Source organism: Lipophrys pholis (assembly GCF_963383615.2).
Source record: "Lipophrys pholis genome assembly, chromosome: 4".
Classification (NCBI taxonomy): Eukaryota; Metazoa; Chordata; class Actinopteri; order Blenniiformes; family Blenniidae; genus Lipophrys; species Lipophrys pholis.
Window position 1 is genome coordinate 30,971,250 of NC_137637.1, and position 12,255 is coordinate 30,983,504.

Consider the following 12,255-nt stretch of genomic DNA (forward strand, 5'->3'; position numbering starts at 1 on the left):
CCATGAATGCATGATCTAAAAATAGATTATTCATTTGTGGGTGAATTTTTTAAATAAGTGTTTGAGGTCAACAGACACCTAAGCTTTATTAATCTGCCTTAATGTTGATAAATCTCATGTGCAGAATGCAGGAGCGACAAAATATCAGAGTACTACGTGTAGTGACATGGTGAGGATGTGACTGAGGCAGATTAAACTATTTTTTCATTGCTTCTGGAACGTTAACCTCAAACGTTTAGGAGTAAATCACTGGAGCTTTGGAAGATGAATTTGATCAAATCTTTGATTTTTACTGAATTTATTGTGTGATTTATGAGGAATAATACACAGCATCACTCTATGTATCAAAGTACTAAAAAGCAGAATAACAACAGAAAACCTTCATCAGCTCTGCTGTTTGCATATCACACATGAAAAAAGAAATACTTACATATAAGAGGGGGAAAAAAACTAACATTTGAAGAAATTTACATTATATTGAACAAAAATTAATAAAACATGTAAAAAAAAAACACATTCTAAATTCATTTTCACATTACTTTAGTTTGACGTCTTCCCACCGACGCTCCTCTGTCTCATGTGTGTGTGTGAGACGTAAACGTGGGATTAAAGGTTGATGAATCCACGTGTAGAGCTGTGCATGAGTGGAAACAACAAAATCACACAAACATCTGACTGCTGAAGAATCTCCTGGTGAAACTATCCAGAGTTCCTCGTTCATACAGTACCTAGAATATGTAGCACAAAGACCCTGAAGTATTAGACAATTCTGAATAACTACAACATTTTACCATAAGAAAGAAAAAAAAAAAAAAACACAAAGTCCTTCAAAAATGAAATAAGGCCAACTAAACTGCCTTTAAAAAGATAAAGTCTATTATGTTTGTCATGATCTAACTCTCCCTCTACAGGGATTCATATCGAACTAACTGAACTCAATGGACTACTAGAAATGATCAAAACTGAACTTATTCAGATAATTTTGCCCACACTATTGTGTGTGCGTGTGTGTGTGTGTGTGTGTGTGTGTGTGTGTGTGTGTGTGTGTGTGTGTGTGTGTGTGTGTGTGTGTGTGTGTGTGTGGTTACATCTCATCGAACAAATAATAAAAAATCACTAAAACCAATGATTTATGAAAGTTAAGTATAAACAACCTTGTAGACGACTGATTCTGTCTAAAAGGTTTGATCTAGGTTTTATTTATACAGTGACAAAGAAAAAGCAAGTGAACCCTTTTAAAATGCCCATTTGTTTACCCCTGCGTGGAACAGATTTGAAATGTTTTGTTATTACACGAAAAAAAGCCCTTTGTGTTTTGGTCTATTTGCCCAGCATCTTTCTATTTGTCTTGTGGGTTTTGCATTGTGACGGCCGTTAGTCAGTGCTCCCAGAATAAGAATTTAGAAACACACATATCAGGGATTGTTTGACACGATTACCAGAAGAAGAACGAAGCCTCGAGAAACTGAAACGATCCTTTAAAGTCACTCTGCCGCCGTGGGAATCAGCAGGGCGTCCCGATGGCTGCTGATGAGTCCTTCACTCCGCCCTGGACTGCCGTCTCCGGGGGCAACACGCTCTTCACCGTCTCCTCCTTGCCGGAGGGCGACAGGGAGGACGGCGAGAGCGACGTGGGCGAGGACAGGGTGGAGGTGGCCCCGGTGGAGGCGGAGGAGGACGAGGAGTTGCCGTCAGGTAGGCACTCCTCACAGCAGCAGCAGCAGCAGTCCATGAAGGCCTGTCCCAGCGAGCGACACAGGCACAGCAGCAACACCGGCGTCGCCGAGCAACGCAGGAACAGCAGGAACTGTCCAGTCAGGCCGAGCGCCGGCAGAGCCAGGGCGGGGAGCGCGGCCAACGCCGGGGCGGAGACGTACGCCAGGACGATGTTAGTGATGCTCTCCGGCAGGTTGCAGGCGATGTACAGGACGGTGAGAGCCATCACCGTGGTGCGCAGCCTCTGCTCCCTCACGTGCGGCTTCTTCTTCGTCGTCGTTGTCGAGGACGAGGACGACGAGGACGAGCACCTTCCCGTCACCTTGTCGGAGCCGGGCTTCTGTGGGAGGCGCTGGGCCAACACCTGCCTCGTCACCAGGTCGCACGCCAGGGTGAAGAGCAGCGGCAGACACAGGTAGCACCCGAAGACCCACCACATGCGGGCCTCGTGGTAGGTCAGCACCAGGGAGTAGACGCCCTCCGGCAGCTCCGCAGACGGCTCGCGCACACAAATGTCCACCTTGAAGGCGTCGGCCCGGGTTCTGAACGCCGCCATCAGCGAGCCGGCGGCCTGGCTCTGCTGCAGGTCGGTGGGGAGGGCGGGCAGGCTGACGGTCTCCTGGAGGAGCTGCCACAGCAGCAGCTCGGGGGCGGCCAGCACCATGGAGCCCAACCAGATGACCGACAGCTTGGACAGGATGGACTGGCAGGGCTCCACCTTTGGAGTCTGATGGGGCCCGGGGCCGGTGGCGGCGTGGAAACGATCGATACTCAGAGCACAGAGGCTGAAAGTGGCGATGCCCAGAGAGGTCACCTGACAGAGAGAGAGAGAGAGAGAGAGAGAGAGAGAGAGAGAGAGAGAGAGAGAGAGAGAGAGAGAGAAGACATAAAGCACCTGGAAATCTCTTTTAGAAGAAGCCATCAGTCACACTGCGGAGACATTGTTACCCCCGTGCTGCACACCACTGCTCCACCGTGACACTTTCATCCATCAAACCCACAGTGAACCTTAACGTGGGCTCCAATGTCAGGCCCTAAACTTGTAATCAGGTTACATTTCTACACTGTATAAAGGCCTAAAGCTGAAGATTTTACAATAAGTTACTAACCACTACATGGTGGTAAGTTACTGTAAACATGGTCACATTAAAATCCTTTATTTTCCATCGATTACAGACGATTTTTCACTGAAGCTGTTCACGACTGTAGATTCCTTACATTTCATGTCTACAGTTTATTTTCCTCACAGTCCAGAAATGTGCACACGAGGTTAATTGCTGACCGTAAATTGCGAGTGTGAATGTGAGTGTGTGTGGTTGTCTGTCACTGTGTGTTTCCTCTGTGATGGACCGGCGACATGTGCAGGGTGCCCGCCGCCTTCACCCATTGTTATCTGGGATTGACTCCAGCAACTGAATGAAGCATGAATGGGTGGATTTGAATGGTATTATAAAATAAGAACCCTAAGCACTTCACTTATGTAGTGTGTTTTATTTTGGCAGTCTCAGTCCGCCTTCAAATTCATTCCTTCACATTGGAGATGTCAAAACGTCTCCACTGGCTGAGCCACAGCCGCTTCAGTATAACAGGTCTGATGATTGCAGGTTATATACAGAGACATCAAACACTCCAACTCGAATCCATTTAGCATGTAAACCTTCTAATAGTGCAAACAATCGATTAATCAACAGCTCAGCACTAAAACTTTAATGTAACTTGATGCAGGACAGACATTGCTAAGTGCTCAATGTTCAGGACACAACAGTTTGTTTAGCAAAAAGATGAGAATGTGACATTGAAGTGCGAATAGTGACCGACTATATCCTTTGTTTCACAGATGTTGCTCTGATTTCAGGCAGTTTAATCTGAGAAAATGTAGTCCAGTTACTTCCACAACAATCATGAGGATTTATTCTGCTTGGTCATATTAAACTCCCGACAACGAAAAAACTCAAGATCTGCCGCTCATTAACATTCCGAGCAGAGAAACGGAGGAATAAAAAGAGTGACAGGGAGCAGGGAGCCATTATGCTCCGACACGACTCTCAGTCTGCAGACCGGGGGACACTTATTGTGGCGTGGAGACACTTAAAGTCGCTGGGTTTTGGCCAGAAGCACGACTATCATGACAAACTTGTCCTCCCTCTGTGATCGCTTAATGACCTCAAACAGTTAAGACACAACTCCAGATAATTAACACTGAGCTTTAATTAGCATGAAAATAGTTAAACTAACAAGAGCAGAGGGGCAGCTGGCAGTGTGACCTCCATTAAACACCCCTCCAGAGGAGAGTCTTTAAAAAAAAAAAAAAAAAAAAAAGTGAGGCAATTAGCTGGAAATTCGTTCATTCTTGCGTTCAATAGCATTAAAATAGGTGGAGCAACAAAGAAAAGAGGAGGCCAGCAGTCCAACCCCCTTAAAGATCTCCTGTGCAAGCTGTTATTACAAATTAGTAAAAGTCCACTTCAGTGATGTGAAGCTGTGTCGGCACAACGAGCCGCTCAGCGCCAGAAAACGAGGGCTCATCAGGCTGCCGGCTGGGAAAACGCAGGAAATCTGATTTAAAACTCTCAAGCGAGAGCTTTGGACTCGTTAGTCAGTGAGGGTCGACCCACATCCAGATATTTAACTCGGCTTTTCACACAATCCTACGGACAGGATGAAAAGTCAGTCAACTTTCGGAAAGTTCTTATCAAGATTAGAGATGAGACGTGACCAAGCGGATTGTTTGGCTCAAGCCGTCTTTCATTCTGGATTTAAAATGTAGATTAAAAAAGGTACAACAAGAGAGACACAATGGCCAAAGTGACATAAAACAACAAAACAGAGGCTCAATGTCAATAAATGACATGGGAAGGTGAATAACACTAAGAAAACACACATGAGAAAACTAACAGGACATTGTTGTTGAGGAGATTTCAGTTTTACAAATCTGACAAATACCAGAAGAGTTTAAACCACCGACAGTATTTCCTCCTGCTTTCTGTGACTGTTAAGTCGCCTGTGTGAGTCTGGAGGTTAAAAAAATTAAAATAATAATAAAAAAGACATGGGATAAATGATTAAAGAGTAAAAAGTTGCTACATTTTCTTTTCTTTTCTTTTTTTTTGTAACAGCACAGCTCAGCTGCATGTGAAATTAACTCTTAAAAATCAACTGTGTGTAAATGTAAACAAGTGATTTTGAACCATTTTCTCCATTAGAGGGTTCGATCTGGGCCACGAGATGACCTTCCAAAGTAAAAAAAACAACAAAAAAACAAATAAAAAACAGCGTGGAGAGTTTAAGAAATGCATTGAATTACTAAACCTCTTTAGTTTTTTTTGCACTAAAATTATTGTACTAATTTAACCTGTTATGTCAATAATGTTCATTATATATATATTAAGCTGTAATATATAACCATCAGCTCCAATTCTACCAACATGAAGGCCTTCAGTGGAAAAGTCATGTTGTTTGCTTGATTAATATATTAAAAGGGCTTAGTCAGTAATTCACCGTTTTTATTCATTCCAAACAAAATGATTAGAAATGTTTTCTAGTAACAGACTCAAATCTTATATGTTTGCAGTTTCTTTTGTCCGCTGAGACATTTTACAGCATCCATCTGGACAACATAAAGTCACAAAAATAGATTTCTAAATATAGTTCTGACATTTTCATCAACTGAATTGTTTTCCTAAATAGTTTAATTTCTCATGTTAATGAAAAGACTTTCATAGAATCTCACATATTAGTCTTGTGCAAAAACTTTTGGATTATAACTTAGTTATAGTAAACGGTTAAACTGTTCCATCTCGCTCATTGTTATTCTTATATCTTGAAATATTTATTTGGTTTGTCTCATTCAACAGGAAATAAAATTGAAAAGTCACATTTATCTTAGAGCCACCACAGGCGCTAATGCTCCAAATAAACCTCCTTTCATCACTGACATTTTATTTGAATCTGCTTCTCAGCAGCTGTGAACAACACATCTCTGTGTTTGGTTGTTTCACAGTTTGTGTCTGCGGTGTGAGGAAGAAGAGCGGCTTCATGTTGGACGGTTCATTATGGACAGCTGAAGAGGCCAAACGGCCAATAACAGCACGCTTGTCCAGAGTGAAGACGGCTGAAACCGAAGAGGAACAAAGACACAAAACGGGCCATTCATCACGGGGCCGGAGGTCCGTCTTCATGGAAATAGAAATCACAATGAGTCAAACAGCGGGTGTCAAAGCAGCACTGGCGTTTGTTTAAACATGATTCTCATCACGCCTGTAATCAGATGGACGATTTAGAAAGATTTAATCAGTATTTTGCTCAGTTAAACCTTTAAAAGTAGTCGACTGAATTATTTTTGAAAAATATAGTCGGGAAAAAAAGCATTCATTGAAGTAGCTGCTCCACCATCATAACTTTGGACCTTCAGAGGTGATAATTAGATGCATTTTCCAGTTTTCCAACACTAATAACAAAAGCTGAAGCTCATATTAAACGCTGGAATTTCACTCTATTGGACCGTCCCAGGTTAACTTGTCTCGAGGGGTTGTTATGGGATCGTTTTCACTCCAGAGACGACTTGTTATTATTCCAATTCAGAAAGGGGAGAGAAGAAAATTTCAATTAACATTAATTGAAAATTTTTAAATATATGTTTTACACTTTTTAGTTTTTCTATTCATCAATTACACAGATATCAAACCGTTATTTAAAAACCAAAATAAACGTCCAGCCTCAAACAGCCAAGTCATTAATATTGTATTTCCATTGTGCTTACGTTTGTTATAGTCATCATTTTCTCCACTCACTCCTACTGGTTAACCTACATTTCACCCCTTTTCCCAATAATCAAAAAGATGGAAACTTCAATGGTGAAAGTTTCCAACTGAGGAAAACTTTGAATTAAAGCTTGTACAGGAGGAGTACTTCTCAATCAACACACCACACACACTATTATGGATAATGGCAAATATCAAATAATATCCACTCCCAACACAACATTTTAAGATGTTTCACCGTCTTACTTTGATTTCAGATGGAGTAAAAATAAAAGTGGTAAACTCAAGGTGATAAAGTTTATATGATATTGTCTGAAAGATGCAACATAGAATTGATTGATTAGATTTACTCTTTAAATGGACAAATATAGAAAATGAAAAGTAAAAAAAAAAAAAGACAAATTAATGGTGAAAACTATTAAGGGAGAAAAATAAAGGATGAAAACTGACAAATAGGCAGTAAGAATAAAGAGTAAAATACACCACGAAAGCAGACAAATAAAACAAAATGTGAAAACGGACAAATAAACTGAATGCAGATAAATAACCTGTAATAACAGGCAAGTGAATGGTGAAATTGAACAAATAAACTGTGAATGCAAAATAACAACATCAACACAAACAAACATTTAAAATAAGCAAGGTAGATAAACAGTGAGATACAAATGGTGAAAAGTGTGAATATAGAGAAATAAACTGTGAAAACCGATAAATAGTGAAAGCAGACAAACAAAATGTTGAAACACACAAACTCAAAAAAACAGACAAAATAGACCAAATAGATAAACAGTGAAAAACAAACAGAAAAGGTTGAGAAAAAGATAAACAAACAAACAGACAGACAGACAGACAGACAGACAGACAGACAGACAGACAGACAGACAGAGTAGAAATAGACGAGCAGAGAGAAAAGAGACCAACAAACAAAGTGACAGGTGATGAACCGTGTGGACACACTCCTCACCTCCAGGTAGGGCACGAGCCGACAGGACAGGTCGCCTAGCAACCGCTTCATGGTGAGCTCGTGGAACACGACCACCGGCAGGCAGAAGAAGAGCACGAGGAAGTCCCAGAAGGCGAGTCCCGCCAGGATGCTGTTCCACGCGCTCTTCAGGTAGAAGTTGTGCCACACGATGCACATGAGCGCGAGGTTCCCCACGATGCCCGCCGCGAACAGCACCAGCGCGAGCAGCATGACCGCGTACGCCCAGTAGGAGCCGTCGGTGACCGGGAACAGCGGCGTGAGGAGCCCCGTCCCGCGGCCGGACGAGGCGTTGTTCCCCGGCGCCCCCGCCGCCGGGGTGAGGCGGGCGGACCGCGGGGTGGTGAAGTAGCCGCTCGGGTCCTCGTACCTCCGCGGGTGTCCCAAACTGTTCGCGGGGTCTCTCTTCCTGGGACCCCCATCTTTGGCCCCTCGGGCCACCCGCTTCACGGAGCTTTCCACCCGGTCCAGAGAGGTCCCCTCCGGGGAGAAGTCCGACCCAGCATCCCCCGGCGGGTGAACCTCCAGGGCGGACTCAGACCTCCGAGCGGCAGCGTGGACGTGGCGGAGCTCCGCGGGGCGCAGAAACACGAGCAAAAGACACCAAAGCGGGCTCATTTTTTACCTAAATGTAACGGGGCCGTGATATCCGTCTCTCTTACAGACATGTGCTGCGACATAAAGTTTTTTCCCGGAATGAAAAGTGTCCTGAAGCAGGCAGGCTGAGCGTCTTCTCCCTCCCCCCGGTACTGAGCGTCTTCTCTCGGGTCCTGATGCAGAAGTTTGGACGGTTCAGCTCCATCCAGCACTTGTTCTCACCATCATCAAGTCAGACTCAACACGACGCGGAGGATCCGCTCGTTTCACTTCAAAATAAGGACGGAAACGACCCTCAATAAAATAAAAGCCTGCTTTTCCGGTCGAGGTTGGATCCCTACAATAAACTCATGTTAATTTTTTTGAAATTAGGACATGAACATATTTGATGCTGAGCTCAAAACAAACAACGTCTAAAGATTTGTTTTGCAGGAATTCAGATGTAAACAAAAGCGTTGAGAGCATAAACAACTGAAAGTAAGGAACTAAAAGATCCAATATTACAATTCAATCCGAAGAAAACATGAATATAAATACATTTTATTGAAACGTTATCATTATGTTGGGAAGATGTTTCTCCTTCAGGTTACTAATATACGATTTCAAGCAGATCTGCACAAATGTTTATGCCATCTCTACGTCCACATTCACACATGTACGCACAAATGTTCTTTGTAAAAACATATGTCAGTACTTATTGTTTGTATAGTTCATTTCAAAATAGTCCTTAACAGTGTAAAGACAGACATGTTATTGCAAAAGGCTGCAAAATACAACAGATTTAGATGTTTTGTTGACATTTCACTGCATTTTGTATCATTAAAATTGGCTTTATATTGAAATTGCAGTAATTTTTGCTACCAATTGTTTAGATTTGGGAAAAATATAGACTTTTTCAAAACATTTAGTCAATGACAAACTTTGGAGAGAATTTAAAGGTTATTGTGGCACTAATTCACTGGTGTGGCCCACTTGGGATGAAAATGGGCTTTAAATGTGACTCTTGAACCAAAATGAGTGTGACACCCCAGTTGTGGACATTTTTAAATGGATAATATGTAAAATTTACTGTAAACCTTTTCACTTTTACATCAAAAATGTAACTGAACCTCACATTATTACACCTAGATTGATATGAATCATGTTTAAAAGTTGGACCAATACAGCAGGACTTTCTTTGGCAGTATTGACATTTCGACACGATCATGGTTTGATAATAATGCGATGGCTAACGCTTTCATTCTAACGACGTTCACCCAGTCAAGTATTGACATTTGCTTGAGCCCGTGGCTTCATCAGGGTTTATCGCGGTGAATCTCAGCCTCTCAGTAATGACACCTCCTATCCAGGATGACGGTGTTCATTCGGCCAGCACTGACGAGCTGGAGAACGAGATTGAGAAAGAATACAAGGTAAGTTGAACCCGTGCAGACCTTTAATTTTAAGTTGAACTCTTTAAGGGATTCATTCTTTACTGTCCCGGACTTTTTGTCACTTTAGCAACGGAGTCAAATTCAACAGAAGATGCTTGACTCTTCTCCCTCCCTGCGCTCGGAGATGATTGGCCAGGACCGATACAAGAGGCGCTACTGGGTCCCTCCACACTGTCACAGCATCTTGGTCGAAGGCTTGGAGGGTGATGAAGGTACGAACCAGAACTCCAAACTCCGATTTTTTTTCTCCTGCTAATGTTCAATATGTAAAACGGTCAACTCTTAATTAGTACCCCTGGGAAACTGTGATATTTGTAAATTCAGCAAAGGTCCAGTGTTTACCAGCGTTTGCAGATTTCACTGCAATTCTTCTACATTGGACACACTGATGAGACCAAACCTCTTAAACATTAAACACATGTTGGAAGTTGATATTACAGTATGTAGAAACATCCCGACAAAATTACCACGAAGAATAATCACAATAGATAAAGCTGTATAGTCCGAAACAAATTTCCTGACAGTTGTTCATTAAATAAAACATATGAGAACAGTTGCAGTTATTTTTGTAATGTGTATTAAGAAAATTGCCTGAGTAAGATATTATATGACACTTTTTTTTAGAAAGTAGTAGCTTCAAATGTTTCCCTGACTTTAAGGTTATGAGAAATTGTTGCATTTGCGACATTCACAAGCTTGGCTTTGAAAAACCGTTGTTTAAATGTTGTTTGATGCTCTTGAAACGGCTCGATGTTCCCAAACTGACACGATTTTCACGTTTTTCAGTCTCTGAAGAGATCGAGGAGTGGAAACAACCGAGAGCTGCTGCTGGGACTCCTAGTCTGGCCTTCTCTGGCACGTCTCCATCCCCCCTGCTGGATCATTGATCCCAGCATGCAGAGGGTGACGGAGACGAGGAGAATAGCAACAACGAGAGCAAGACACCAGCGCCCCCAAGTGACAACCTCACTTCTGCCTCATTCCCTGCTGTCAACATGGTGAAGACCCAGGACTACTCCACTCCTCAGCCTATCCCAGAGGGTAAGATCATACATGCTGGACTCATGGCATCTGTTGCTATGAGACCACGAGGAAACATGCAGTGATCACAATCAAACAAATTCACCATTTTGGTTTTCAAAAAGTGCACAGTGGTACTTTGTTAACGGTTCCTGCAGAGATGCTGCGAGGCTGGTGGACGGTGTCGGACAATGAGAACCTGCAGAGCCTGGCCCAAGCCCTGCACAGCCGAGGCATCAGAGAGGAAGTCCTGCAGAAACAGATCCGCAAACATACGGAGGATGTGGCTCCTCTCTCTGCAGACAGCAAAGAAGGTTTTTATACATTTTCTGGGCCATCTCAACATCTGATCCTCATGCATTGACAAATCTTGTCTGGTGTGGTACCTCTGGAGACGTAAGCAAGTTTTCAGCAGATCATAGCTGACTGTAATTTTTTTGATGTTTCTTTGATGACAGCAATTGATTTGACAATGATGGAAAAGCAGATGCTAAGCAAGGAGATGGTGGATGACTGGCGTGCGGAGGAGCATGCCATGAATGTGGACATCACTCTGCTGCAGCAGGTCGACGCTCTGGAGAAGAAAGTCATTGCTGCTGGCCTGCAGGCCAAGGTATTGGAAAGTGGGCGTCCTCATCTGTTTTACAGCTTAAAAGCCTCTAAACATCTATTTTAGGAGTCAAAGTTTGTTACGATCTTTGGAAGTACATTAGATCTTGGTAATGCAACTTTTGTGCAGCAGGGGGCAGTAGTGAGTCAACGTGGTTCTTTGTTTCAGCAGTTTGCTGTCAATTATTGGCAAGAGCTTCAGTGTTCATCAAATTGTTTTTCATGTTAAAAAAAAACCAACCAAAACCTACTGCTGCTGCATTTATTTTTTGACTTGAGGCAAGAAGAGGAAGTGATTCACTGCTCCATCTTGTGGTTCCAAGTGGTATTACAGGATATTTTTGTAATTTTCTCTGAAACATGCTCAGTTATTTTCAAATGCGGTTCACTAAAAAAAGTCCATTTTGCAACAGTAAAAAATGTTTCATGACACTGATTTCTCTGTTAGCAATGGAAGTGCCCTGAGCCCCAGTCACGTCGTGAGGATCTAATCTTTAATGAGCACAAGCACTTGTCTTCCCCACCTCTGCCAAACAAAGGCCAGAGAGAGAACGGTCATAGGAAAACTTCCCCGGGGTCTGTTGTGCGACGACCCAACAATCCCCTGGACATAGCCGTCACCCGCCTAGCAGAGCTGGAGAGACACATCAAGCGAAGGTACGTACAGAGGTCTGCTTTCTCAGGCCAGGCCAGATAAATGTATTCTACTTCGCGTGATGAATCGAATTTGAATAAATGCTGATCTTTCCTGTGTGTAGTAGAGGCACTGTCATGTTCCAGAGATTGTCTTATTAGCTGTTTTGTGTTCTGTGACCTGACAGCAGCAAGGAGGATGAGGCTCCGGGGATGAGACTGTGGCGTGAAGCCGTGGGTCAAGTTCACAGCTCGGCTCAGCTGTCGCTCTGCATTCAGCTGCTGCAGAGATCCCTCACCTGGGAACCAGCTGTCTTGCCATGGGTGAGTGACACCTGACTGGTCTCTGCCAACGATTTATCCATATCATTTCACATGTTTAACAGGGATGTGTATAGCTGACGGGAAATGTGTTCTCTTTAGGAAGATAAATGATTCATTCAGCATGTGTTTCTCATTTGATGTCATAAAATTGAATGCATTCTGGATCGGTGCAGAGGAGAAT

General features: G+C 43.0%; 1 protein-coding gene across 1 annotated transcript; it reads right to left on the reverse strand.

The window, feature by feature from the left end:
• Nucleotides 1–291: 291 nt before the first annotated feature.
• gpr37l1a (G protein-coupled receptor 37 like 1a) lies at nucleotides 292–8,261 on the reverse strand. The gene is made up of 2 exons (XM_080461468.1): nucleotides 7,441–8,261; nucleotides 292–2,530 (listed from the first exon to the last, which is right to left on the reverse strand). The coding sequence occupies exons 1-2, from the start codon at nucleotides 8,074–8,076 to the stop codon at nucleotides 1,505–1,507; spliced, it is 1,662 nt and encodes a 553-aa protein (XP_080317594.1). The 5' UTR covers nucleotides 8,077–8,261; the 3' UTR covers nucleotides 292–1,504.
• Nucleotides 8,262–12,255: the final 3,994 nt, after the last annotated feature.